Source organism: Poecilia reticulata, chromosome 19 (genome assembly GCF_904066995.2).
Source record: "Poecilia reticulata chromosome 19, P_reticulata-male-v2, whole genome shotgun sequence".
NCBI classification, from domain to species: Eukaryota; Metazoa; Chordata; class Actinopteri; order Cyprinodontiformes; family Poeciliidae; genus Poecilia; species Poecilia reticulata.
The window spans coordinates 4,234,642-4,262,107 of record NC_088848.1 but is presented as its reverse complement, the minus strand read 5'-3'; the positions used below and the strand labels follow the sequence as shown (position 1 = coordinate 4,262,107).

The 27,466-nt window shown below is 39.3% G+C and overlaps 1 protein-coding gene across 1 annotated transcript in view; it reads right to left on the bottom strand.

The window, feature by feature from the left end:
- atrnl1b (attractin-like 1b) overlaps window positions 1–25,825 on the bottom strand; it is a 72,357-nt gene extending 46,532 nt beyond the window's left edge. Inside the window, exons 1-17 of the mRNA XM_081601030.1 lie at window positions 24,699–25,825; window positions 20,496–20,579; window positions 19,108–19,221; window positions 18,796–18,924; window positions 18,499–18,707; window positions 17,016–17,190; window positions 15,104–15,191; window positions 14,145–14,406; window positions 13,030–13,213; window positions 12,783–12,937; window positions 12,562–12,646; window positions 11,291–11,505; window positions 11,077–11,195; window positions 10,666–10,798; window positions 9,725–9,912; window positions 7,909–8,122; window positions 7,624–7,815 (exon numbers count right to left, since the gene is read on the bottom strand). Of these exons, the coding sequence (XP_081457156.1) occupies window positions 7,624–7,815; window positions 7,909–8,122; window positions 9,725–9,912; window positions 10,666–10,798; window positions 11,077–11,195; window positions 11,291–11,505; window positions 12,562–12,646; window positions 12,783–12,937; window positions 13,030–13,213; window positions 14,145–14,406; window positions 15,104–15,191; window positions 17,016–17,190; window positions 18,499–18,707; window positions 18,796–18,924; window positions 19,108–19,221; window positions 20,496–20,579; window positions 24,699–24,949 (2,797 nt within the window). The 5' untranslated portion in view covers window positions 24,950–25,825. The remainder of the gene's footprint in view (window positions 1–7,623; window positions 7,816–7,908; window positions 8,123–9,724; window positions 9,913–10,665; window positions 10,799–11,076; window positions 11,196–11,290; window positions 11,506–12,561; window positions 12,647–12,782; window positions 12,938–13,029; window positions 13,214–14,144; window positions 14,407–15,103; window positions 15,192–17,015; window positions 17,191–18,498; window positions 18,708–18,795; window positions 18,925–19,107; window positions 19,222–20,495; window positions 20,580–24,698) is intronic.
- Window positions 25,826–27,466: the final 1,641 nt, after the last annotated feature.

The following is a 27,466-nucleotide window of genomic DNA, read 5'->3' as shown; positions in this document are numbered from 1 at the left end:
TGTTAATATTCTGTCCTAGAAGGCGGTTAGATGGGCCTTTTTTTGTTGTTGAGCACCTGCCCCTGTAGTGGTCTCTGTACGGCCCTGGCCATATATCTGCCGTAGCCAATACTAGGGACATTCTGTCATATGTGCATGGTTGTAGGTGAGGAAGACGCCGGTAAACCCAGGTAGTAATGAGGAAATTATGTATTTAATAAAGAATCAGGAACAAACTCAGAAAGACATGCGGCACTGGAAACGGACAGACGAACGATGAACTAATGACGAGGACCCAACGAAGGACAGAGACAACAGGTGGGGTTAAATACACAGGGAAGCTAATCAGAAAGACATGGACACGCTGGAGGGACTACGTCTCTCGGCTGGCATGGGAACGCCTTGGGATTCCCCCGGAGGAGCTGGAAGGAGTGGCTGAGGAGAGGGAAGTCTGGGCCTCCCTTCTGAAGCTGAAAACCTATTGATCGTTTTTTGTAGGGAAACTGGAGCACCCAGAGAAAACCTATCCATCTATCCATCCATCTATCTATCGACCAATCAATCGATCAATCGATCGTTTTTTGTAGGGAAACTGGAGCACCCAGAGAACACCTATCCATCTATCTATCCATCTATCTATCGACCAATCGATCGTTTTTGAAGGGAAACTGGAGCACCCAGAGAAAACCTATCCATCTATCTATCTATCTATCTATCTATCTATCTATCTATCCATCTATCTATCTATCTATCCATCTATCGATCAATCGATCGTTTTTGAAGGGAAACTGGAGCACCCAGAGAAAACCTATCCATCTATCTATCCATATATCTATCCATCTATCGATCGATCGATCATTTTTGAAGGGAAACTGGAGCGCCCAGAGAAAACCTATCTATCTATCCATGTATCCGTCCATCCATTTTCTTCAGGTCATGGGGGCAGCAGCCTAAGTAGGGAGGCACAAACTTCCCTCTCCTAAGCCACTTGGGTCAGCTCCTCCGGGGGATTCCCATCACATTCCTTGGCCAGCTGAGAAACAGACATTTATCTGGGACTGGAAATGGACGGGAATTTCACTCTTTTAATTTGCTGTTGGTGATCCTCAGCAAAGTGCACAGTGGTGGATTTGAGTAAAGGAAGTGTGACAGGCTTCCTAACTTTCTGACTACTCAGTATAGGTCTGTTCTTTATGTTGTCATGTTTGTCAGCAGTTCCCACCGATCTTCTTGCAGATCTTCTTGCAGACTCTGCCAGGGAGGTAGTTCTCCCTGGCAGAGTCTGGTGGCTTGGCTTACTGTTTTCAGCTCCACACACTCTGTCTAATTCCATCAAGGTCTGCATGTTTTTCCTTTCAATCTCACACTGTTCCTTTTTCTCCTGCCGTTTGAGCTGAATCTGGGAATCCCAAGAACTAGTCAGACTTTTTATAGCTGCAGCTTTTTTCTCTTTCTCCAGTTTTTCACGCTTTTGCTCTGCAGATTCCCGCTCTTTTCTTTCTTTCAGTAACTTTTCCTCCATAAAAGCCCGTTTTTTAGCTTCTTCCTTCTTTGTAAGTGACAGTTGGTCGTACACTATTTTTTTACGTATTTCACGACTTCTGTCCCTCTCCTGTTCCTCTTGTAACTTTTGGCCTAACTGCTGCTTAACCCTCTCTTGGAATCGCTTTTCCTCCAAAAGAGCGAAGTTGGCAGCTTCCTTCTTCTTAATATTATCCAGATTTTCATAAACAATTTGCTTACATTCCTCTAAAGAATTAAACTTTTGGTCCCTCATGTTTTGCGGTTTGTCAAGTAACTTTTGGGCAAACTCCTGCTTAGCTTTTTCTTGATTAAGCTTTTTCTCCTCAACAGAATCTTTGACATATTCTTTTCTCCTTATATTCTCTACATTTTTATAGGCCATCTTCTTACATTTTTCTTGAAATTTTAACTGCTCGTGAAAATTTTTCTCCCTCTCGTCATGTACATATTCTGACAGTTTGCCTACACTAACTCTGGGTCTGGACAAGTTGAGAAGTTTTTGCCCATCTCTGTCAATTTGCAGCAACGTTTTTGAAGGAGTTTTCTCCCGCTTGCCTCTCCAGTTTTGCACATCCCATGCGTGGGCATTTGTTGGTCTTGGCTTCTTCTCCTGTAATTTACGAAGAGCAGCTTCGTGTCTTTCTTTCAACTCCTGTACTTTAATTAATTTATTACGCTGGTCAATGCGTGCCTGAATATCATGTCCATCTTCCAAACTTAGAAGTAAACCTGAGCTTATGCTAAAGTTGGAATCACTTGTGGCGGAATTCTCCTGAATATCTTCGCAATCCTCCCAAATATCTACTTTTCGTTGTTTGACGCTCTTCTTGAATCCAAAATCCCATGGGAAGTCTGGGTCAGATATCTTTTTCGTCATAAGCAAAGGGGTATGATGCCCCCTGGGGAATCGATGGGGCTCCATCTTGCGTTTCAGTCTCTGGATGAAAAATTGCACTTCTCTATAAATCCGTTGAGTTCTGCGCATCTGGCTTTAGAACACACGTAACAAGACATTCAAAGGGTTCAGAGCTGATGTCATAGAATCTATGACACAAGGCCTGGGTTCCTAGTGACATCATCAGTTGGGTAGAAGTGTAACAGTTGCTATGGTAACCAGGAAAAGCTCTGAAGTGATTCACACTTCCTAGTGAAGGAGATGTTTCAACCCATCAAAACATTTCCAAATAAACTCATTCATATTAACACAAATGTAACTTTTTCCAACAATTTAGACAAGATTCAGCCAATGTGGCTGTAACTGATTTAGGCTTTACAATGTGCAAAACACAATCACCTGGTTTCCCATTAAATCAGCTCAACAGTGTTTTCCTCATCAATACATTTTTTGATGAGGAACCTAACAATAGTTTGTATGTATGTGGAGAAGTATGTGAATAATTAGTAATTGTAATCCATCCATCCATCCATCCATCCATCCATCCATCCATCCATCCATCCAGCCATTTTCTTACACCCTTGTCCCTTAATGGGGTCGGGAGGGTTGCTGGTGCCCATCTCCAGCTAACGTTCTGGGCGAGAGGCGGGTTCACCCTGGACAGGTCAACACAGAAAGACAGACAGGACACACAACCATGCACACACACACACACACACACACACACACACGCACACACACGCACACACACGCACACACACACACACACACACACACACACCCCTAGGGGCAATTTGGAGAGGCCAATTAAACTGACAGTCATGTTTTTGGACTGTGGGAGGAAAACGGAGTACCCGGAGAAAACCCACCATGCACAGGGAGAACATGCAAACTCCATGCAGAAAGACTGGGGCCAGGAATCGAACCCAAAACCTTCTTGCTGCAAGGCAACAGCTCTACCAACTGCACAGCCCCCTATGTTAATAACATTACAACCACAAACCTCAGTGTGAATTAGAGAACATTAGTCAACGAACAGAATCATGAAGTCTGGGGAACACAGGAAGAACGTTGTGGAGATGCTTAAACCAAAAGACTTGCTACTTAAATTGCACAAAATATTGACAAAAAAGAGAGATGGCTCAGTATAAATGCACATCATATTTGCCCTGCTTAAGTGATAAAACACACAAAGATTTTAAATGTTAATTTGACAGAAATTCAGCTTCAGAATGTCCTTTATTACCACAAACCTGATCCTCCTCGCAAAGTTTCTATCACCTGGAGTTTCAGAAGATTGAAGATTATAGAGTGAAGCACTAAGAAAACTGATCAGAAAGAGATAAGGGGATAAGAAACAGCACAATGTTCAGCATTTAATGGCTGTTGGTGTCCGAACCACAGACAGACAAGAGATGAGAATGCGCCTGAAAACACTAAAACTTTCGCATTTCAGCAAAGTTTCAGAAAAGGGATTAAATGTGCTGCATATCGTGGCACTTTACCCTAACTTTAGAAACCTGAAGGAGAAACGCTGTTCTGCCATCTAAGAGACTCTTAAGGACACTTCGATTGCTTGACAACTTTTCAAAGCCACCACTCGGCCGCTCAACAGACACCTCAGTGGAGAAATGCCACCACTATTTTAAGACGACAAACACTGAGTGCTTTTACCTCAGTCTATGTCAAACAAATCTCCAGCTATTCCGCTAATGGATGTGAAACCATGACAACACAAGAGCAATCAGAACAAAGTAAGGCCATTTAAGTTTGCTTTCACGACAGGCCATAAGTGGAGGATTTCTGCGGAAAATGCTCTGGGAAAAAACAGAAGACGTTTGGATGAGGACTCTTGCTTTGCCACAATATAAAAGCATGTTGGAACACAAAAAAGCTCCTTTTACAGAGATCAAATGTGATGGCTGGAGGTGTCTCCAAAAAAACAAACACAAAATGATGTATTGTCTTAAAAAGATTAGATAACAAGCTCTGGATACGATGAAATCAGCCTGTTAACTTTGCAAAAATGGCTGTTATTTTCTATTGGTTGGGGAGAGAAATGCTTGCTTTTGGTTACATTACATTGTCATATTGAGTGATTTAGGCTATACAACTCAACTCAACCACAGAGAGCTTAGATTTATTTAGGGGTTTCCAAATTTTAAAATGGTCTGCATCAGAGTCCCCGTCTAAAATTAGCTCCCTTTAATGGCTGTTGGTCTGTCTGTCAGCTGCGCTATTAGGAAACCCGTATTGCCTTGTTACGTACAGTCAAATATTTAAAAAATAAAATAGTTGTTAGTTTTCGTGCTTGCAAAAACATGTAAGTTATGTGTCTTATTTTGTCAGTCCAAGAATTACGGGTTCTCCCTTCCATCAATATTTCATAACAAAACATCAGGGCTGTGCAATATATTGTGAATATGTCTCCAGCTCAAGATTTTCTAATGTGTTGCAGCTCTAACAAAAAAGAATAGCTCAAATAAAATAAAAAATCATACTGGTACTATTCACAAAAAGTAAGGTGCTAATAAAAAGTCCAGTATTTTTCAATATATTTATATATATTTTTATAAATATATATATGACAGGGTTAGAGAAAAAAAATCAATGTCATTGTTCCCCCAATATCCTGCAGCACCAAGAAAATCAGTTCTTGACTGGAATCACTCAATTATATGCTTGACAAATTCTGATAAGGGCTCCTCCAGTTTGAAAAACTGAGTCTGATTTTCTTCCCATCAGATATATATATCTTTTCATTATTATTATTATTTTTTAAAACACAGAAGTAGAGACCCAATGGTCTGCCTGTGTGATATCACCTCCATTAGTTGAGATCACATAGCTACCTAGAGTAACACTAGTCATTCAATTTAAAAATGTTTGGAAAAGTAAGCAAATTTATGGCACTCTCTGGAGAACTTCTTCTATAGCTTTTATTTGCATGCACTTTAATAGATCCACACCAAAATATGCTACAGAAAATATCAACAAGTCATATGAAAACAGAGAGAATAGTAGCATAGTAGCACTTCAACTTGGATAATTAGCTTTTTTTCTGTAGCTCCTTTAGAGCTGTTGTTTATCATTACAATGTTTTGCAGCATTTTGCAATCGGCACACAACAAAGATTTAGTGCTAACTTTAGGGGAGGAAAGCAGCGCTCAAATACCATCCCACTAAAATGAAGCAGGGAAAACACCCTGCGGCAAGATACACTCAATATGGCTTTGCATGTTTTAAATTTACTTTAGTATATTCAGTTGTTCAGAATCCATGATGATGCAGAAACTACATTTAGTTAACCGACTCTGTGATCTGAGAGGGGGGAAGCACAATTTTCACATAATCAGGTTAAAGGAATTTCTTTAGTTGGAAAAAGTTCCATGTTTGTGAAAAACAAATAACTACTTGTCCAAGTAATCTGCAAAAAGAGCATTTTCTCCACTGAAAGCACCAAATACAACAACTCTTGTAAAGCACAGTAATCATCTGTGCCACTGCTGCATATTTTTCTCCTGCACTTGTGGTTTCGAATGCATTTATATACAATACCCAGCCTAAATAATACACTCACACTCAAATTAAAGAAGGAACAAAGAAAGTAGGCACACAAATTCAAGATCGAAACAGCTTTCCGACTTCACCCAGGCAAACAGAATGAGGGGGAAACAAAGGGAATTTTTAGAACAACCTTCCTTGTCCTTCATGCCAACAGAGACTAATTCCTCAAGACAAATATCCACAGCAAACAGAATCTCTGTGTTGCCCAACACCAGCAGACACAAATGAATTTGAGACAGCACTCCTGGGCTCCCTAAATTTGTTACTCGCTAAACTGATCAGAGATTTTTCTCAATGTGACACAACGGTGGAAATAATTCATACATCACGCACCAGCACCAAAGCAAAGTGCTTTGTCGACCTTCAGGTGAAGGAGCTCCCCAATCAGCTTGCTGCTGGGTAGTCAAAGCGTATTTTCTCCTTCGCATGTGTCTGATATGTAATCTGGCTTGTTGCTTTTTCTTTTTTTTGGAAGATTATTTGTGTGTAACCTCTGAGTAAGACTAAAGTTTCATTAAATACTGTTTGTGAAACAAGAGCTTAAAGCACCACCATGAAGAGAATAAGAGTTTGGATTTAAGAACTGGTTCCTGTTGATCAAAATCGAAGAGCTAATAGCTTAGAAATTTGTTAAACTGAGGCTAGGAACAAATGTTCTTCTTGGAGGAAGGTTAAGAAAAGACTTAGCTAGTTCTGTCTTAGATTTTCTAACCTTGTTAATATAGTTTTAAACAATCTAGGAATTATTTCTTATAATCTACTCCATCCTATCTCAGGGTAAGTTCTTCAGTGATGAGGGTATATAATTTGCATAATGACTATTGAGAAGCAACAGTGAAAAAGTTACATTCATTAACTACATGCAATACAACAGTGACATCAAACTAAAGCATCCAGGAATGTCTGAGGAAATATTTCTGCTCCAAAGCCTGACATGAATGAAACCAGCCAACACAAAGCTCTTAAATCCCTAGGAAGGGTGCTGGTTTTATAGGTCTCCAAGCTACTGCGCTTTCAGCATTTCTCCTAAGTGAGAAATTGTGGTAGAGGAACAATGGCAAACCTTTTTGATCCACGTTTCTAAAACTAGTCAAACTCAATTTTCCATCACTCATCAAAATTTTAATTGGTCTTTTTTTTTTTTACCAGAAAGCCTTTACCTCTATAAACTGATCCTCTGTTTTTGCATTTTCTGCACCACTTAACAAAGCACAAATGCAGACAAACAACATTCACCTTTGTTAAAACAAAACCATTCACCATGTCCAAAAAAAAATTCCCCTTTTGCCTACTTTCCATTCCACTCCAGCCACCATTTCATCATACAAGATTACTAAAAGGCATCTTACGGTAAGGAGTCCATCTAAAGCGCAGTCAGCAGGGACACCAGCAGTTGGCCGTGAGTTTATATGCAAAAGTAATTGACCATTAAAAGCCAAAACAGCTTCCAAAGTCAATCACAGGAAACTAATGCGATTTTCCCTGTGAATCAAACACCTTCCACTTTAAGCCGTTTTCTTCCTCGTAACCTCTTCTCTCTCTCTGTGATGAATATCGACCGATTACAGAAGCCAATCTAGGAGAACTTATTGTCCCTCGCATTAATGTCAGACTTCCAAGATGACTCGCCTAGATTAAATGCATGGCGAGATACTTACCCATACACTCTGCAGTTTGCCACTCCAAACACTGGCCATAGGGGAAGGAGATCACATATGCATTGGAGTCCACACAGCGCCGTGTGCTGCCACACCACATGCACTCCATTGCTTGGCTGGTACAGTTGGCGCAGTTTGTGTGCAGCGAGCAAGGCTTCTTACAAGACCCACGACTGCTCTGATTGGGGTTCCCTGCAAAAACACAACACAATGAGACCTTAAGAAAACTTATTTTAGGTAAAAACGTATTTAGTTTCATAGTATCTGACGATATTTGTCACTAACCAGTGGCTTTTTCACAAATGAGGCCATGAGCGGTCGCAGTGCACGGATTGGCCCGAAGGCCTGAAACCTGAGGCTCCTCCAAGTAGGCACAAAAACCAGAGTCACTGGGCTCTCCAGGCAGCCAGCGCAAGCTGCTATTGGTGAAGGGGGACATGTCCTCCCAACCCCAGTACGACACGTTGATCTTCCTCAAGCCCACCCAGGGAGACAGTCGCTGTGGGAACAGAGCTGAAAGTTACTGCATATTTAAACAAAAACATCCTAAATGCTGTTCAGTCACGCTATTATAAAAAAATAATAGGAATAATTGCTCCATTTACACCTGGGAAGCAAAAACGCCATTAAAGGTCTGCTAAACATAATTTCACAGATATGATTACTTATTTGCCTCCAGGATTCAGCTTTTAATGTAATGGGAAAATAATGTGGAACAGTACATCAAGGTTCTGAACAGCAAAGTTTGAAACTAGGCAGACAGACTGCAATTTATCTCCTCATGAATACAACATGCATGACAAACTCATTAGTGGGGTTTCGCAACTCTTCTGCAGCTGAAGGAAGAAAATGTTGCTGTAAAGTCGAAGAAAGAATTAGTAAAATGCCCAAATTTTCATTGGCAATGAAGAGATTTAAAATATAACACCGAGAGATTAAATAATAAAAAATCTAAACATTATGTTAAGTCTGCATGAATATATAATGTCAAATACACTCACCATGGGAGTGATTTAAGGGTGCACCGATCGAAGTTTTCTGGCCGATCATCGATCTTTAAAATAACGTATACTGCCGAATCTGAGTTTGACCGATACCAATTTTATTTTAGAACTGACACTGTCAGGTGTTATAGGCACAATACACCTTCAACGTTCCAATCTCATTTTATAGAACAACATCAAAAAGTGCTCTCAAAAATGAAGCGGTGGGCCAGCCTGTCAGATCTCTTATTGCAGAGCACAAAAGGAACAATGGCTCATTTTCAGACCTATGAAGAGGAAGAAAAAATTGGTCTCTCATGCAAGTATCAGTTGATCACCGATCACCCAAAATTAAGGAAATCGGTGCACCCCTAGCGTGAATGTCGTCCATTTTGGGAATTCAAAAACACTCATTTGAAATTCCTTTTTATTAGTGGGAAAAAAATGATCATGCAGATTTTTTTAAACAAAATTAACAAAATGAGGAATTTCTATTGGTCTAAAATCAGCATAGAATCTCAGCATGATGCAGCCACTACCCTGCTTTGGGACAAAGATCGACTACAATGACAATAAGCAAATTTAGAGAAGTCAAGGTGAGTCTTCCACACCATTTCATCTGGTGCAATGCCTAAAGTGGGCAGAATAATAAACTTCATCTCAAATCAGGATCAGAAGAGATGGGCGGAGAGGGAGCTGACTAAGGAATGAAGACGTGCTTCAAAATATTTACAATGTAGACAGAGAGATGACAGGATGATCAACAAATCCTTTTTTAAAAACAGCAACTAGTCAATCAAACCTTGCAGCCTGACATTCAGCTTCTGCAACTGAAAATTTGTGGACTTAGCATCAAAGCTTGCTGGGAAAAAGACGTTTGCTCATTACAACAAAAGCATGAGATCATGTTGCAATCTGCTAATGGATTTTTAAGTAAATCTCAGTAGCAGTGCATGTATACATATATATAAAGAAGTGAATCATTTTGGCTTTGTGGATTTGAAACAGCCCACAATAAATAAAAATGTATGCAACCCAATTCTTGATCAAAAAAAAATGTTAAATCAACTATGAGAATCACCTTTCTCACCCAAACTGTGATTATTATTTTCTTTTACCTTCTCTTGCTGCTGAAGATTTTTAAGTTCTTCAAGTACAAAGTCGACTTGCTTGGAGGTGGTGAGTGAGGCGATGTTGCCGTTGAGGTTCTTGCAGTAGTGCTGAGCGTTGTCGTAGCTCTCACGGCTGGAGTTGATCCTCAGACAGGCGTCGCCCACCTGGCTCCAACCCTCACTGCACTGCTGGGCTGGAAGACAGAAACATAATCAAAACTATCATTCACTGTGATGCTTTACTGAGTTCAACGTTTGTCCACAGAAAAAGTTGAGCTTCATTTAGTTAGTGAAGTTTTGGGGGGTGAGGGGAATCAACATTTAAAGTCTCAATGTGTGCTGTATATTTAATTTTCTAATTTGCATCTATTGGTCTTAGAAGGGTTTTTTGTGTGCGTGCGTGTGTGAGATCGGCAAGTCTCTTTCATGCATGACAAATACGGACACACTCACACACACACACATGTTAAACAGATATTATTTGCAGCTCCCACCGCAGTCCCCCTCAGGCGACAACTCTTCATGAGCTGAAAATTGCGGATAAAGTGACAGCGTCATTTCTTCAGATTCTGTCGCCGTCGATGTCAACAACAGGGCTGGGTGGGAGGAAGTAGCTGAGAGGTAAACTAAATGCACTGGCAAAGCTGATAAACAACATCAGGATGACAGACTGAAAAACACGCTTACAAAAAATAAAATAAAAAAATCTTCTGCTGTGTTTAAAACATTCACTCCACGGATAGATTTATTTATTCAAGTTACGTGAGCCAAACCCTGACGGCCAAATTCATCTTCCTAAATTACGTATTTAGCAGAGAATGTCAACGGATCTATTTGTAATTTCCAACAAGGAAAACATCCTTTACTCAAATGTGGGAGAAAAAAAAACATCTGATCAGCATCCCATGCATGCATTAGTGTTCTTCATGCTCCACTGTCAGGCTTACCAGGCAAAGAGTGGCACTGTGAGTGATTCTGCTCCCACTGACAGTTGAGATTCAGCGAGCAGCTCTTGCAGTTGGCGAGCTTGCTGCACACCTGCTCGATGCGCACCGGGCACTCAGTGAAGTTCTTCACGCCCTGGAAGCAGGGCAGAGAGAGGGCAAGGGTGAGGAGAAGAGTGGCTGTAATTTCAAGATAAAATGAGGGAAGGCTGCATCTGTTTGGTGAAATTAACTCAGTATCATCCGGGGTCTGCCATCATGTAGCGGATTGGACAGGGGAACAGCTTAGTAAACAGCTATAAATATTCACAACATGCATGTTCAGTTTGGAAAATCTTGGGAAGGAAAAAAAACTTGTGCTGTTTCAACAAGCTGGATTAAAAGTGCTTTGCTGCCCCCTGTTGATACACTTACAGTGGTGCAGTTGCTGGAGGCGGAGATGCACTTCTTGTCGTCGCACCACTGGCAGCCTTTGGTGTTTGCCGCACAGCTGCCACAGTCAGAGAACTTATAGCACAATTCATCCACTGTCACTGTAAAGAAAACAAATTAATTATTTGGAGTGAGTGTTTTTCCTGTACTGACTAAATATTGTGAACGTAAGGCGTGATTTGCTGGTCGGTGTTACCTGTTTTATAGGAGCAGAAAGGTACCGGAGAGAAGCTGCCATTGGCCATGCTGGGCTCCCAGGGGACGCAGCGTCCTCTGCTCCAGATGCAGCGGACCCCCGGCCCGGCTTTCACACACCCATCCTCTGCCATGAAGGCCTGGCAGCTGGGAGGCCGGTACACGAGCACGTCGTTCAGCAAAACGCTGGAAAACCCTCCGAACACATACATAGACCTGGCAGAGAAAACAGAGCACTTCATTTAATTATACACCAAGATAACCAACACAAGTTTCACAAGCAAAGGCCAAAACAGAGTCATTAAAAACATTCCACTAAGATTTCATGCCACTTGACATGATGTTTCATGCTAATTTAAACTTAAGTAGGTGTAAAATCTGCTATCATGTTGCACACTTTGTTTAGGCCATCTTTTATAGATGGGGTGTTCAAGACAACAGTTCCTTTTTGAATTTAGTGCCGATTTTTCTGTGGTTTTCTGGTTTAAAATTCAAAATACCTATATGCTCGTCCATAAACGCATAAACAGAAGTATGGACAAAGACATGGATGAAAGGACAGATTGATAAAATGACACACAAATTAATAAGTATGAATGCATGGATGGGTGAGGGACAAATAGGTGGATGGATGGTTTATCGGATGGTTGGACAAAAATAGACAAATGTGCAGGCAGACGGAAGAAAAAGATTTTTCATAAAAATACTAGAATCCTGCGATATGTAATGATGTAATAAAAATCAGGCTTCAAAATGTAGCAAAACAAAATTAAAGCCGCATTATGTAATAATCTACACAAAATCTAATAAAATCCTTGAACACATTTTGCAATACATTCTTCCGCTTATATAACATTATTACATTTGGGCCGATTATTACAGAATGCGTAAGCTCTTTCTTAGAAATGACAATGTAATTATGTGGCGTATAATGTAATAAACTGTCTGTGTTCATCCTAATCATTATACTAAATGATTTTGTAGATCCTATACGCATTTAAACTGAAACTGGGGTCAATAAATGCCAAACTTTTGGTTGTTTAGTTACCTTTTCAAACTCTCAGTATTAACTTACATGTCATTCAAGGCAAAATGATTCAAATGCTTTCAAGAATTTTACTACATTTCCATCTGCTATAACATAGTGTGGTTTTAACTATGTTTAATAACATCTTAAAGCCCAATTTTATTCAATTATTACATATTGTGGCACGTCTAACCCTGTCGACCATGTAGGGAAATTGAGTTCACGCATGAGTTTTAGAAACGTACCCGTTGCTAACGACAGCCGAGTGGCCGAAGCGGTTGACGTCCCTGTGCAGGTCTGGTTTGGGGAGGACTGTCCACTTGTCACAGGCTGAGGAATAGAAACTGGGTCAATTTTCAATAAACGAAAGCATTTTTTCCTCATTCCCTAAAACTAAGAGAAATTCTTATACAAAAAATTAGCTTCTGCTTCATAAGAACATTTCTTTCAACATATTCCAACATACCGATGTCGTATGCAAGGAAGTCAGCAGAGAAACACTTGGCCCCGTTGCTGAGTGACGTGTCATTATGCGTGTTGCCGCCGAAGACGAGCAGGGTGCCGCTGAGAAGCGCCGCAGAGTGCAGGTACCGTGGAAAGCCGCTTTCTCGCAGAATGAACCTGCGAAATGCGTGTGACAAGTCTGTGTCAGGGACAGCTGTGGCAAGAAGCCGCCGCCACACACCGTGTTGCACACGATTATGATGATTTACCACGTCCTTGTGTTCACGTCGTAGCGGTAGAGGTCATCCACAAGGCCGTACTTGCCGGCTGGGAGAGCTTTATAGCCTCCATGGACGTAGACGCTGCTGCTGGAGCTGTCGAACGTGCTGCTGTGGCCGTAACCTCCCTGAGGGACTGCACCTTTTGTCTCAGGTACCAGCCACACTTTGGATCCTGAAAAGAAAACATATGGAAAGCTTTGAAGAGATAGAAGAATCTACCGACAGGAAAAAACTCAATAAATCCACCGATTACAAAACAGTGTCACTGATGTTTTGGCAAGAAAAAAAAAGAAAAAAATCACATTGCACATACAATAATAATACAGTTGTCCACTGAGACAAATAGAAATACTGTATGTCCCAAAAGAGTGAAACAGAATCTGTAAAACTATTTGAAAAGAATGTAATTAAACAAAAATCAACTGTTACATACACATAATAAATTACTCTAAAAACATATTTTTTTATTTAAAAAGTTTTTCAAAGTTTCACTTTTGCAATGCACGTTTTTCTTATTTTCTTATTGCAACGTGACTAAATGTGGAAAAAGTTTTGCTTTACAAAAATGTTTGCAAGGCAATGCAAGAATGGAAACAACTAAAGTGAGCAGTGCGGGAAAAAAAACATAAATAAAAATTATTTTCTGCAGTAAAGTATTTATAAACAAAACAAGAACAAAATACAAATCTTAAGACAAGATTTGTTTGTATTTAACTGATCGTCATTTATTCTTCATGTCAGCAAGTCGGCAACAGACAGAAACAATTAATCAGCCATCAGTGAAATAAACAGCAGACATGATTAACGTCAGTCATTCTCCTGTCATCCTATGCATCATAAAAGTTAAACATGAAATTGTATGCTGTTTATTATTGTAACTGTTTGGCTTATGTCGTTTTCCAACTTTATGATTTTTTTTTATCAACTGACTGAATCAGAAAAAAGTCAAATCAGTTCATTTCATGTGGTTTACAAATGAGTTAAAAACTAACCTTCACTATTCAGTGTAAGAGCTTTTGAAGAGGAAATAAACTTTTAAACTAGAAATGGGATGACTGAGGTCATCAAGCGATACTGGGTTTCTCAGCGGAGCTGGGACTCACTCAGGTTGTACTCCTGTACGTTGCTGATGTAGCTGTAGATGGGGGAGTAACCAAAGATGACCAGCATGATGGCCTCGCCACTGCTCAGCTGCACGCAGTGGGCCGTGTGGCCCTCCACAGCGTAAACCTGAGCCTGGGCCGGCGAGCCGACGACGGGGCTTCTGCGTTGCCACGTCCGACCTGGCATGTTGAACACCCACAGCTCGTCCGTCACGTTGCCCCAGCTGGCTTCAAGCTTCCCACCAAACATGTAGAGGTCGTCCTGAAAAGCATAGAAACTTGATTGGTTTGTTACAGAATGCATGGGAGGAAGAGGATACTAACGGAAAGATTATTGCAAGATTGATTCAATTTAATCTCAACCGATATTGTTACAATATTCAAAAATATCACAAATATAAGACTCTCAAAAAATCCAGCAGCCCTGATATCTACAGCTTTTTCGCTATGCGACTCATACCCAACTTTTCATGCCCAAAACAATCCGACTTGTGTGACTTCCACATGTTGTAAAATCTGTTATGTATCCGACAATTTTACGTCTTCGTCGTGAAACGTACATCATAATTCTACACCAGAAGAAGCCGGACGTGGTAAATCTGAATAACTGGAGTGCAGACACTGGATGGAGCTTTGATAACACTATCGGCTCCCATTGTTCAACAAATTTAAAATCAATCCATAGGCAAAAGAATCTATGATCACTTATGTAAACAGCATCTACATTAATTCTGAATGCAGGTGGCTAAAAAGTCTAATTGCAATCACAGTTTATTAGCAGTATTTCAACAAAACATAATAAAAAACTGGACCTACTTTGTGAATGTAGATTTAGTCATTCCTCCCTATATATGTTGAATAAAACCTCCTGTTTTGTAACAATTACTGTGATTTTATAGAAGTATGTCAGACGTGCACAGCAGAATGCAACACCTGGGTGTCTGTCGTGGTGTAGATACCTGGAAGGCAGCAAGTGAGTGTCCGTATCGTGGCACAGGGCCACCGGTGATGGGCACCGTGTTCCAAACGCCGCTCTCCAGATTGTAGCTGCAGAGAAACAAACGTCACATGTCAACTAAACCTCCAACATGCAACAAGAAATTCCATTGAAGATACATATAAAATCCACTAAAATGCATATGCAGTTTGTTCCACTGTGGCAAAATGGTTTGATGTTTGATCAATAACAAAAAAATAAAGGAATGTTATAATATTTTTAGAACTAGAATTATTTGGTAACACTTTATTTGAAGGGGTGTGCATAAGACTGACATAACACTGTCATAAACATGACATAACACCTGGACATGAAGGAGTCTTCATAAATGTTTCACTGTTGTCATGATGGGTAATTTGGTAAACAATGACACTATTGCAAAGCTGCACTAAAAGTTTAACCAAATGTCAATCAGAAGTGTCAACGTTGCATTCTTTGGTAAATAATGACACTTTTAGTGCAAAGTTACATTAAAACTTGTGTTAAAAGTCCATTAAAAGTGTCAACTTTGCATTAAATATATTATTATTTACCAAATGATACTTCATGACAAGTCAAACATTAACTAAGACTCCTTCATGTTTATTAAAAATAAAAAATAAAGCGTTACCCAACATTCTAACAGTAATAATCAATAACATCTAATAAATGAGCAGTAACATGAGTGATTTTTGCTTTTTTTTTTTTACCAGAATGTACCCAGGTATATGCTTGTAGGCGACAGAACTGCTAATGACATTCTGCCTGCAGCAGTTTTTAATAACCATTATAATTATCAGAAAGTTCTTTGAGATAAAATCTCTCTTCTGAGGAAGACCTAGAAGCGGTCTGACAAGTTTCTATGGTGTGAGAAGCATCAGCACAACAAAGGAAAAGAGATATAATTGAATGCAAACTGTCACAATAAGAGACAAAGGCATACATAGTCTGCACTTACAACTAGTTCCCAAGAAAATTAAAATTGCCTGTAGTTTCTTGTAAAGTGCAGTTTTGGTTCAGCTTTTTTTCTTTTGTAATAATTGTATAAAGACAATGCAACCATAAAATAAGCCTAGTGTGTCAGATTAAAAGTCATTTCTGAAAATACTTTCTAAGCAGAACTTTCTTTAAACACATATTTTGGTTTTAAACATGTTTTTTATTGATCTGATTTAATATTCAAATCTTAAACATCTTGTTTTCATTAGCTGTAATCAGAAAAATGAACAGAAATGAAAGCTTGAAAACAGTCTGTGTGTAATTAATCTACCTAATGTATTTCACTTTGTTAATATAGTGTAAATAAACATTCTTAAACCCTTGAATACATTCAAGATCAAGATTCAGATACATTCAGAATCAATGGTGGCTTTTTTCCCACTCATGATGTTGGTTTGGATCTGGTCACTTGCACATCAACCGTTGCCTTTATTTGTAAAGAAGTAAACAATGCTTTGGTTCAGCCGCAGGCCCTGCACAGTGATGAGTGTACATAATTTACAGCTTGTGTGCAATAAACAGGAACACCTGGTCACATCAATGCTCTGTTATTCAAACAAGACAGAGCAGGAACGTCAGGAATCTTCATCACACCTGGTGATTAATAAACACTGAGCCGAACGTCAACGACAACAAAAAGCCGTTCATATGGAAACACAAAACCTCTAACGAACCAAAAATTCCAAAGAAGCAGCTTCTACTACAAACTGCCCACACCGGCTTGTGATCTCTCCAAAATAAATCAGAAAAAAATTCAGAGAATAGTGGCAGATATCCCTAATAACCAGACAAAGATCAAAAGTATTTTTTCACTGGTTTCTATTGAAATTTCTTTAAGCCGTCTAATTTTAAGACCATAAATGATTAGGTGACTCAAAAAATATATAGCAACTTACTTGAGAATCATCTGGAATGAGCTGTAGTTGAATGTGTATCCACCCACCACCCACATGACCTTCTCCTGCACCACGGCCTTATGGGAAGCCCTGGCGAGGGAGGTGCCAAAGGGCTTGACGCTTGGGAGGATCCAGAAGGACTCGGTTGAAGGTACAGTCAGCGAGCAATCTGGGCCTGCAGAGAGGGAAGGCATTACGACATGCAAGTTAAAAATACAATAACGCAATACAACAAGCTCTTTGCAACACATCCACACTGACTTTTAGGTTTCCATGCCCCTTAAATATGAACTCCTTTCACATTTTGTCATGTTCCAACTGCAAACCTAAATATGTTTTAATGGTATTTAATGTGATAGTCAAAGTTTTTATAACAAAAAAATGTCCAAGTGTGGTGAACATTAGTTTTCTGTCCCTTTCTAATGTGATACTCCTAAAACTCAGAGCAAACAATTGAATTCAGAAGTCAGTTAGCTAGTAAATAGAGATAACCTGCGTGTTATTTATACAACCAACTCTGCAAAGGCCTCGAACAACATCTGAGAACAAACATCAAGGAACACAGCAGACAGGTCAGGGATAAAGTTATGAAAGTTTAAAGCAGGGTTACATAATAGAAACAGTATAGGAGACTGTAAATCTAACACACCAAAGTTTGTTGCTGTCATATAACGTCATGTAAAGAAGATCAAGTGATGTCAAGGCAAAAAAATAATTAAAATAATAAAAATACATGCTCCTAAAGTTCACCATTTTTAAGATGCAAACTGTATCTGTATGTATGGCAGGAATATTTTCACTAATAAAAACTGCAAGCAAGCCAAACCTAAACATAAGCCTGAACTAATCAAATGCAAGAAGTTGCCAAGCATCAATGTGTGTTAGTGAAGGGCATGCTGAATTACTGTCAAGTTCCATCATGCAAAAGCTTTTGCTTCCTTCCAGCTGGAAAAATATAATAAGGCGCAGTCAAAGGGCTTATCAACATGATAGCAATCAGCGTTACATTGTGTCATAACACAACACAGCTGTTCCTGTTTCCCTGGTACCACACTGCTCATGACATCAACCAACAATTTAGCATATGGTGCAGAAAAATTCTGCCAACATTTCAAAAGAGTGGAGTTATCACAAGGCTTCACCAATATCTTGCTGACGCCTGAAGATCCAGATCTGGTTCATTTTTAAACAAAGTCATAATTTTGTGCTCTATGTATAAAAATACCCTGATTTTAGAGGAAACCTCATTAGAAACGTGGTAATCAAGATAGCACAAATAACAGTCGATTTTATTCTAAATGTAAGCAATAAGAAAACGTCCTACTTTTTTTGTAAATACTGTGAAACCTCGGTATTTTTCCTCAAGGTTAACATCCTGTGAAAATCCATACCGGCCTATATCAGCATTCACAGCCCACCCACTTGCAGAAGTCACTTTGACTTATAAGCGTCATCTTTTTCCTCTTCCCCCCTCGGCTCTCACCTTGCCAGCTGTCGTTGCAGACACACAGCTTCTCGCCGGTGAGGTCGCAGTAGCCGTGGTCGGGGCTCCCGCAGTTGTTCCTGCAGTAGGGGATGTCGCACGCCTCGCCCTTCCAGTACTTGTCACATTCACAGTACACTCTGCTGGCGACCGAGTTCCCCGGCGTGCACTTCCCATGACCGGAGCAGTTATTGGGACAAGAGTTTATCCTGGAAATAAAAATAAATGAGTAGAAAAGATTGGTTCAAGTAATTATCAGCTGAAATACAACTTAAATGCTCAGCGTCAAATACTTACGAGTAGAGTATGTTAAATCCTGTCAGATTGTAGGCAGCGTCGCTGAAAAAGTGAAGCAGTGCGTAGCCTGAAGTCGTCTCAACTTCAGGAACCGTCTCGTTGCCTCGTGTCTCTGGTACGATCAGGCCACTGTGGAAATATATGCACAAACCCATTTAGTGTTTTTAAATACTTCTAGAGAAATGTTACAAAAAATGATCAATCTGAAACAGAAAAACTTCAAACTAGTGACATAGAAAGTGGTTTCTTTTTTTTTTCTGACTTCAAAGTTTAGATGTGTGCATATCGACTGATCAATCTGGAGTTTCTCACCTGAAAACAGCAACCAGAGGAGCATAAACAGAGTCCCCGTCATAGACGTACATGTGGTCCCAGCTGCACTCTGTTGCAAAGTGGTTGAATCTTAACCGCAGAACCGCATTAGGGCTGAAAGAAAAAAAACATCCACGTGTTTCTGTCTGATAAGAGAGAGTTGGAATAATGTTTACAGCTTAATTTGGGAAGGAACATGCAGAAAAAGATGCTAATAAAAACATTAGAATTAAAAAACTATAACTTTAAAAGTCATTTCATGCACCAGGAATCAGCAACAGCTACAAAAAAATATATATTATAATGTTTAAATTCACAGGGCATTCAACTGCTGAAGTAGTTTTTATTTAGTTCAAGTAGTTACACTCGGCAATTTGAGTTCTTTATGAAAGAAAACAGTTTTGTAGTGAATTTAAAAAGCAAACATGAATTAATGATTGTGTTTTGGTCCAATAATGCTCTTAGTCCACAGAAACATCCCAAAACCAACTGGATCTGAGAATAGCAAGCTAACTTTGGCTAATTATATTTCTAGTTTAAAAAAAAAAGATTCTAAATGATGGTTAGAATTGGCATATAGAGGCTCTTAATCCTTAATCCAGAAACACAATCATACAGAAACTTTTGCCTGTTCTGTTAAGTTTTATGTTATGCCGTTTAACCATCATTTGCTTTTAAAGGATGACTAAAATTAAGTGGGTGCTCCCACATTTGTGTCCACATCACTCCAAAGAAGCCATCTGCCACAGGAGGTTTTGAGGATTCTTGGTAACTTTGCTTCAATTTAGCCAAAGACCATCAGAAAATGTTGATTGGAGCCACAGCTGTGGACGTATTTTAAGATCACACCTGGAACTCTTTGCTTTCTCGTTTGATACCATGACAAAGTCAGAAAAAGAACTGTGAAGCCCCATAAGTCCGGATCAATCTTGGGGGGAAAAAAATCATATGGTTGAATGTGTCACGTTTATCTGTACAAAGAATTATGTGCAAGTACAGACATGATTATAAGAACATGTGACTATAAATGACTAATAATATCTACAGGGAGGAGTTTGACCGCAAGTATTTTTGCTTGATCAGGCCCTTTGATAATATTTCCTACAAGCTGACCACCGTTTTGTTCCACAATGAGTGGAACAACAGGAAGTATTGAACCTTTTTATACAAACTAAAACACTGATTAAATACATTTTTAACCACATGGTTTGCCTGTTTACCAGTTGGGATTAATTTGGGATAAAATGGCAGCATCTGAGTAATAAAAATGACTGTAGCACAGGGACAAATTGTCCTGAAGCCTTTTTACCGTCAAGGTAAATATCAAAAAATTCTCAATTTTGCTGCGACTGTTCAGCTTCTGCGTAATAATCGAATGAAGGACTCACTAGGCCTCAATGAGCCAGGTGCACTTTGTTTTGAACTTGTAGTTGAAGGGCCCGTCGGTGAGGTAGCCTGAAGGTTCTGTCAATCTGGAAAACAAAAAACAAAACAAAACATTAAAAAGAAATTGTTTCAGTGGATTGGTATGCACAGAGTGGAAAACATATTAATGAAACAATGTCAACGCTTCATCCCCCCAGTGAGAGGATGTGGTGATTCAGCTATGATCAGATTTTGTTGTTATGGTTTTCTCCCCTCAGAGGGAAGGGTGACCGAACATCAAAACATGAGTTCTGTTTATGATCACCTCCCCCCGCCCCTATGATGAAGCCTCTCTGCCCAGATGGGAGGGGTCTCTGCTGTGGGCCCACACACATCCAAATGCTTTCTGAGTATGCAGGTTAAAAGAACTGTGTTTCTTTGCAACCCATTCAGCTCCATAAACTGATTAAAAGGAATAGAAATCACAATCACAGCTCTCTTTTTTTAATACTAAACCAAAACAGAATTTTCCCAAAAACTAAATAATCCAAAAGGCCTAAATTATAACTTCACAGTGTGTCTTTAGTTCTGCAGATTAAACAGTCAGCATTGAAGGAGCCCAGTGAGCACAGGAAGAGGCCCAAGCAACCAAAAGATACCATTTACAGTCTTTAGTAAAAGGTCCTTTAATCCTTAGAAAAAAAGCCTTTAAGTGACCGCCCACTGTTATGTTTCACAATGACAGAGGCTGTATAATTAGACACCATCTGTAAGAAAGGAGCCCGAAAATGATTTTCCTCTCTGATGTTTGGGAGCAAATGCATCACAAAAACATGGCATGCTTGATAAAAAAAATTAAACACAAACTGACTGCTGCACTATTAGACCCTCAGACAGTTTTAAACTCTCCGATTTAAAGTAGTTTGAAACTAGGGGGGAAAAAAACAGCACATTGGAAAACTATTTCAAATTCTTCTATGTTAGGAACTGAAAAATTCTGTGCATTTTCTTCGTATTTTATGTAGCAAACCAACACAACATAGTGAAGATTATTGTTTTACAAAGTCTGAAAAACGCGAAAAAGTGGAGGAACTGCGACTTTACTCCGAGTCCGTCAAAGATTTTATTTGACAAAAACATAAAAAGTCCACGGGGCATACATTCTTTTTTCAAGATCCTCGCACTATATTCCTTAAAAAGAAAACGGCTTTTACTCTGGCTCCTTCCCACTAAGCAATGGAGATGAGATCTTATGAATTAAACATGCAGCCAGAGAAAAGGCAACATCCAGAGGATGTTTAATTGTCCAAAAAAAGGATTAATCTTTCATATTGCACCTGAAGCTACCGTGAGAAACGCAATCCGTTTGGCAGCCTCATGCGGTTTACAGAACTGCGACACCACACACACATAAACATGAATCAAAACAACGTTTCCACACAGTTATGGTCATGCCACATGTTATAGAACGTCACAGTTCGAAAGTGTCTTATGTTTTGCATGTTGTTACTCCACAACATGTCTGATGACAACCAGCAACAAAAACCTGTAACCACATTAAGTACAACGCTATTTATAGAGATCGAGTTACATCTGCGCCACTGAGAGCGGCTAAGCTGTAATGAAAGGCCATCCAACAACATTACCAAGCTAGCAGCCATTAATTCTGCCATTGCATCCTTAGATTTTATTATATCTACCCTATTTGTTTTGTCTTGCATCGCCACCAAATGACACATATTCCTTCCTTTTGAGAATTCATCCAATAACAGCACTGCTGCTGGAGAGGTTTATGGAAATTTAAGTGGATTACAGGTGTTTCCTCAAAGCCACTGGGTGCTCACTCTTGTCACAAAGCCAAACTGATTTATATGTTTGGGGATTTCATTGAAAATCTATTTGCAACTGTGAGTCAATAAGCCAGTGCACAGGAAAGTGTTATTGGTTTAGAATATGTGCTGCGATGCCGAGAAGAGACAAAGATCTTTTATTTGGAAGATCTTATGACACAGACCTCTAAACACTAAATCAAGAGAATAGATTTGATATGGAATAGGGTACGCTTTATCCAATTTACATCTTTTTATGGCAGGATTTCATGCTTTTCTTTACAGAAATTTCTAGAGGTCCAGAGTCATATTAGCTTTTTTTATTTGTATTTTTTTCAAAACATAATGCAGTTGTTTATTATGTATTTACGGGAGATATTTCTGCAAGAGAGAGGGTGAATGAATTGACAACCAGATGGATGATTAATGCATGGACATATGTATGAATGCATGGATGGATAAACATAATAATATAAGGAAGCAGTGACAAATGACTTAATAGGTATGTGGACAGATGGATAGTTACTATACTGAATGCACAAATTATTACACAATGGTGACTGTCCACACAGACTGCTGAAAAACGTCACTTCCTCTAAAAACGAAAACCCTGATTGTGACAAAACATGCTTTATATGCACAGGTGCCTAAGTTCAGTTTGTTCTAGCTTATTACAGCATGAAACACCGCGTTTCTCTTGGCCTTAGCATAGTTTCCAAACCTAATGTCAAGTGCAACCTTCTGACATAAACAATTCAACAACATACTAAAACCCGTTGCTTTAAAGCGACTTTTCAGACTCCTTTACTCTATTTCTTTTTAACAGTTTTAGAAAAAAATATTCAGACCAAGCAGAATTTCTAAAGAAAAACAGTATTTTTAAATGTCTTTATTGCTTGCTAACTCAACAAATAGTTTTTGCAGTCAGATTCTCCCACCATTTATACAACGATTGCATCAGGAAAATTGCCCCCGATTCTTTTTGTCTAGTTTTACACCATTATGATTTCCCCACCCTAATTTAAAAGCTTTACCATGGCATCACTAAAATATAGCTATGGTTTGCACCAGTGGCAATTAGAGATCATCCTACTGGCTAAACATATTACCGCCATGCAGTGTAAAACTAGCACAACACTTAAAACTTGATACATAATTACATATGGCACTCAATTGCAAACATTGATATTGAAATGTTGATGGTGACATTGTGCGGCTCTAATTTATACTTATGTCAAACAACACATCTTTGAACACTATTAATAAGGTAATTTCTAAGGGAAGTTGTGGGTAGATCTGAGAAGACGTGTTGGTGAGGCAGCCTCCAAACTTGACTCGGTTCCACCTGTTCTGTCAAGAGGAATGGGCCAGAACTCCAGCAAACTATTGAGAGAAGCTTTTGGAAAGAGACCCGAAAGGCTGGATCCAAGTCATACAGATAAAACACAACACTACTAAATACTATACAGGTGTGAAGCCTGCATAGAAATTACCTAAAGTATTAAAGATCCAAATAGAGTTAAAAAAAAATGAAGGTTGCTCCATCACTTCATATTTTAAATACTTTTTGATTTCCTGCTTGAGCAGTAAACAAAATAATTGGTAAACCTCGCATTTTTTAAATGTTAATAAATAAATCTCTGACAACTTCTCGGAGCCATTTAGTGACTAAAAATAATATTGGTATTACTAACTCACACAAGAGAAGTTTGGTCTAATTTAAATTTAGACCATGAGAAAATTTGTGTCTCATTATTAAGTGTATTTAAACGTCTGGTTTCAACTGTAATTTACAATTATCCCGTATCTTGTGTTGATTTAAAGTCCCAATGTAATACCCTGAAGCTTGGGGGCCAAATCAAAATGTTAAGCTGCTGTGTTTTGTAGATCACCAGTCAGAGCCTGCTGTTTGTGTGTAGCTGCCAAAATTACTGTGTTGGATTCTGGATCTCGTTGTGCTGTAGGCTCAATAACAATAAAATGCTTTTGACTTTTATGTGATGGAAATAAAAGTTTTACAGTTGCTCAGTCAGAATGTTTACTTAAAAAAAAAAAGAAGAAGTATGAACCCGCTAGGTAAAAGATAGTACAGTACATCATGCCGGTTTTGAAAATGTTTGTGTTGCGTTTGCAGGTCTGCTAACTTTTTCCACAATTACGGGTTTTGAGCAGGACTCATCCTGTTACGCAGTGAGTCAGCAGGAGTGTTTTTGGTCATTTGCACAAGCAGGACCCACACATATGTTGTTCCCGTCTCCTGATGACTTTCACTGACACCGATTTCCTAAATTAAACAGCAGCCACTGGATGCTGCTCACCTACTGATCCCTGCCTCCGATCGTTCCTAGAGGAATTACTCAGAGCCCGGCATCGGGAAAGGGATTTCGGCCCACTTACTTGAACCTCCCCTGGCAGTGCTGGCATCGATCTCCGACCCATCCTCGCTCGCAGACGCAGGATCCGTTGATGCATTTCCCCGAGTTACAGCTCTTGTCACAGGATTTCGCCGGGGAGGCGTGCGTTAACAGCACGAAGGAAAACAACGCATACACCACCAGATATTTGTGGATTCCCCTCGGATGGCTCCTCGAAACTAGCTTCGGCCCGAATAGAAAAAGTAGAGTCTTACATCTTCCTCCAATCTCCATGGTTCCTCTTCTTTCTTCCTCCCCTCCAGGTCGACCAAGCGGGGCCTTCTCAGAGAGAAAGCCTCGACTTCTCAGGACGCTTCAACTATAACAAAGAAGTCCTGCATGTTCGCTGAGTGGTGGGCACACTCGATTAAGACTTAAAAAGGCCTAAAATAATTGCAATGTGTGTCTATTAAAGCTGCTCGGTTAACCGCATGCATGGACTCGGATTGAGAGGAATTCCCGTCACCACTTCTGCCTTGGAAGCGGCTATTTAAAGAAACAATAAACGTTAAATCAAAAGCTGCTGTTGGCTGAATATTCTCATAGGCCAAACTAATACGGTTTGTTAGCCTGCGTAGCTCATTTGCAGTTTGATACGTTGAATTAGAACCATTCTCTCGCAAATACCGTCTCAGCAGCCATTTTAATGCGTTAACAAATCTCTATACTAAAAGCGGGTAGTTCCTCTAGCAACTGGGTTTTCACCGAAGATTTTTTTTTTCCCACCTAAATAGTCACACAAGAAAACCCAAAAGTGGTTGAAGCGTTTGTAGTCGCCAGAGTCAGAGAACAGGGTTGCCGCAGTGGCTGTGCTGTGATGTGGGATCCGTGAGGGCTATTCTTGCCCCTCTGCTGCTGCTCCTGCTGCTGGGGGGTATTTTCAGCGAACAGTTTAGCTATTCTTCACCCAAACAGTCGGTTTCCACTGCGGTTCCAGACTTCTTCAAGCGTGGCTTTCTGTCACATTAACGTCTGTTGTTAACTCCTTTATATTCCAGCTGGGGGGGGGGAAATGGTCTCGTTTCTCTCGAAGCTTCACAACAACAGTCAGCGATGCGAAGCTAGGCAGCCAGAGCTCTTCAGGTTGGAGAAAACTAAACAGAGCACGCGCATGCGCACTGCAAACAAGCTCCACTTAAAGACACAGCGCTCAGAAACGGACACAGTTGGCCACAGCAACAATAATGTAGGTCAAGGACTTCCCAAAATATAGATGCCTACTTTCGCCTTTGTAGTAATTTTTATAAAACCGTTTATTATCTGATAATTATTAGTTGGTTATGTGGACGGTCTGTGAACGTTTTGGTGACTGGATTATATTTTCAGAAACCAGTGATAAAAAAGAAAGAAAGAAAGAAAGAAAGAAAGAAAGAAAGAAAGAAAGAAAGAAAGAAAGAAAGAAAGAAAGAAAGAAAAAAGAAAGAAAGAAAGAAAGAAAGAAAGAAAGAAAGAAAGAAAGAAAGAAAGAAAGAAAGAAAGAAAGTGATTAGTTTAAAAAAAACAAAAAACAAATGTTTAGTTATAAAACAGTTTCGCATTTTCAGTGATCAGAAAACTTTTTTTAAATCCAGTTTAGCTTGATTTCCTTCTGATAAGAAAGAAGAAAACATTTATCTTGTGGTAGGGAGGAGTGTGTTTTAACATCAATTTTAGAATGTAATAACAGAATGTGACAACTTAAAAAAAACAGCATAAGTTACTAAAATAGTTACTATCTCCATTGTTTATATCAATGAGATGTTATAAGATATTCCTGGAAAAAATATACAAACAAAACAAACAAAAATATTGATGTTGAAGCTATCCTAAGATTTTTAAGCTGTGGCTGTAATAAATGATTTCCTGACTAATGTCCAAATCATTTTTGCTGTTTAGATGACTCAGGGTGGATCAGATTACTGATTATTCTAAAAGAAGCAGCAGCACAAACTAAGGGTTGTATTATTTTAGATGTGTCCTTGTACACAGAGACACACAGGACAAACAACGATGCACACACTTATACCTAGAGGTTATTTATGAGAGAACAGTTAACAGCCATGTTTTTGAGGTGTGGGAGGAAGCTGGAGTCCCTGGAGAGAACCAATGCATACACCGGAGAGCAAACTCCAGGAGTATAAACACTGTGACATACAGTGGTTGTGTGATGAAGGCATTACAAATAATACAATTTATAAGAGCAACCAGGTTCCATTTAGACAGAGAGAGAGAGTGGTCTGCTATGAAGATTTTTTTCAGCATGGATATTAGTTTTATACAAGTGAGATTCATGCAGTAAAATTCACAGAAAAAAATCTTATTGAAAGATAATTAGAACTAAATGCCTGGCATTTCAGATTTCTTTTGCTCAGTAAAAAATTATACAAGAATTGGTTAATGACCTTGCAACTTGGAGATGTTATTTTTTCACGCCTGTTGAGGCCATTAAGACTGTAGGTAATAAGTAGGGTGACACACATAAAACAAAAACATTACTAAGAATTCTTATCAGAGAGGGGGGAAAAAAACTAAAACATCTTGCTTCATAGTGAAAATATAATTATTTTTTTGGGTTCTGTAATCATTCTGTTGGTGGGTTTCAAGCACAGCTTTAAAAAGATAGTTATATACATATAAATAGTGTCATCTAACTTATTGTAGCAATGAAATCCCTCAGGGGTTTGTCTTAATACCACACCCAACTATCCACTGTAAACATATTGGAAGTGGATTTAATACTAGCTTTACAAATTCACCACTTTTCAGCATTCA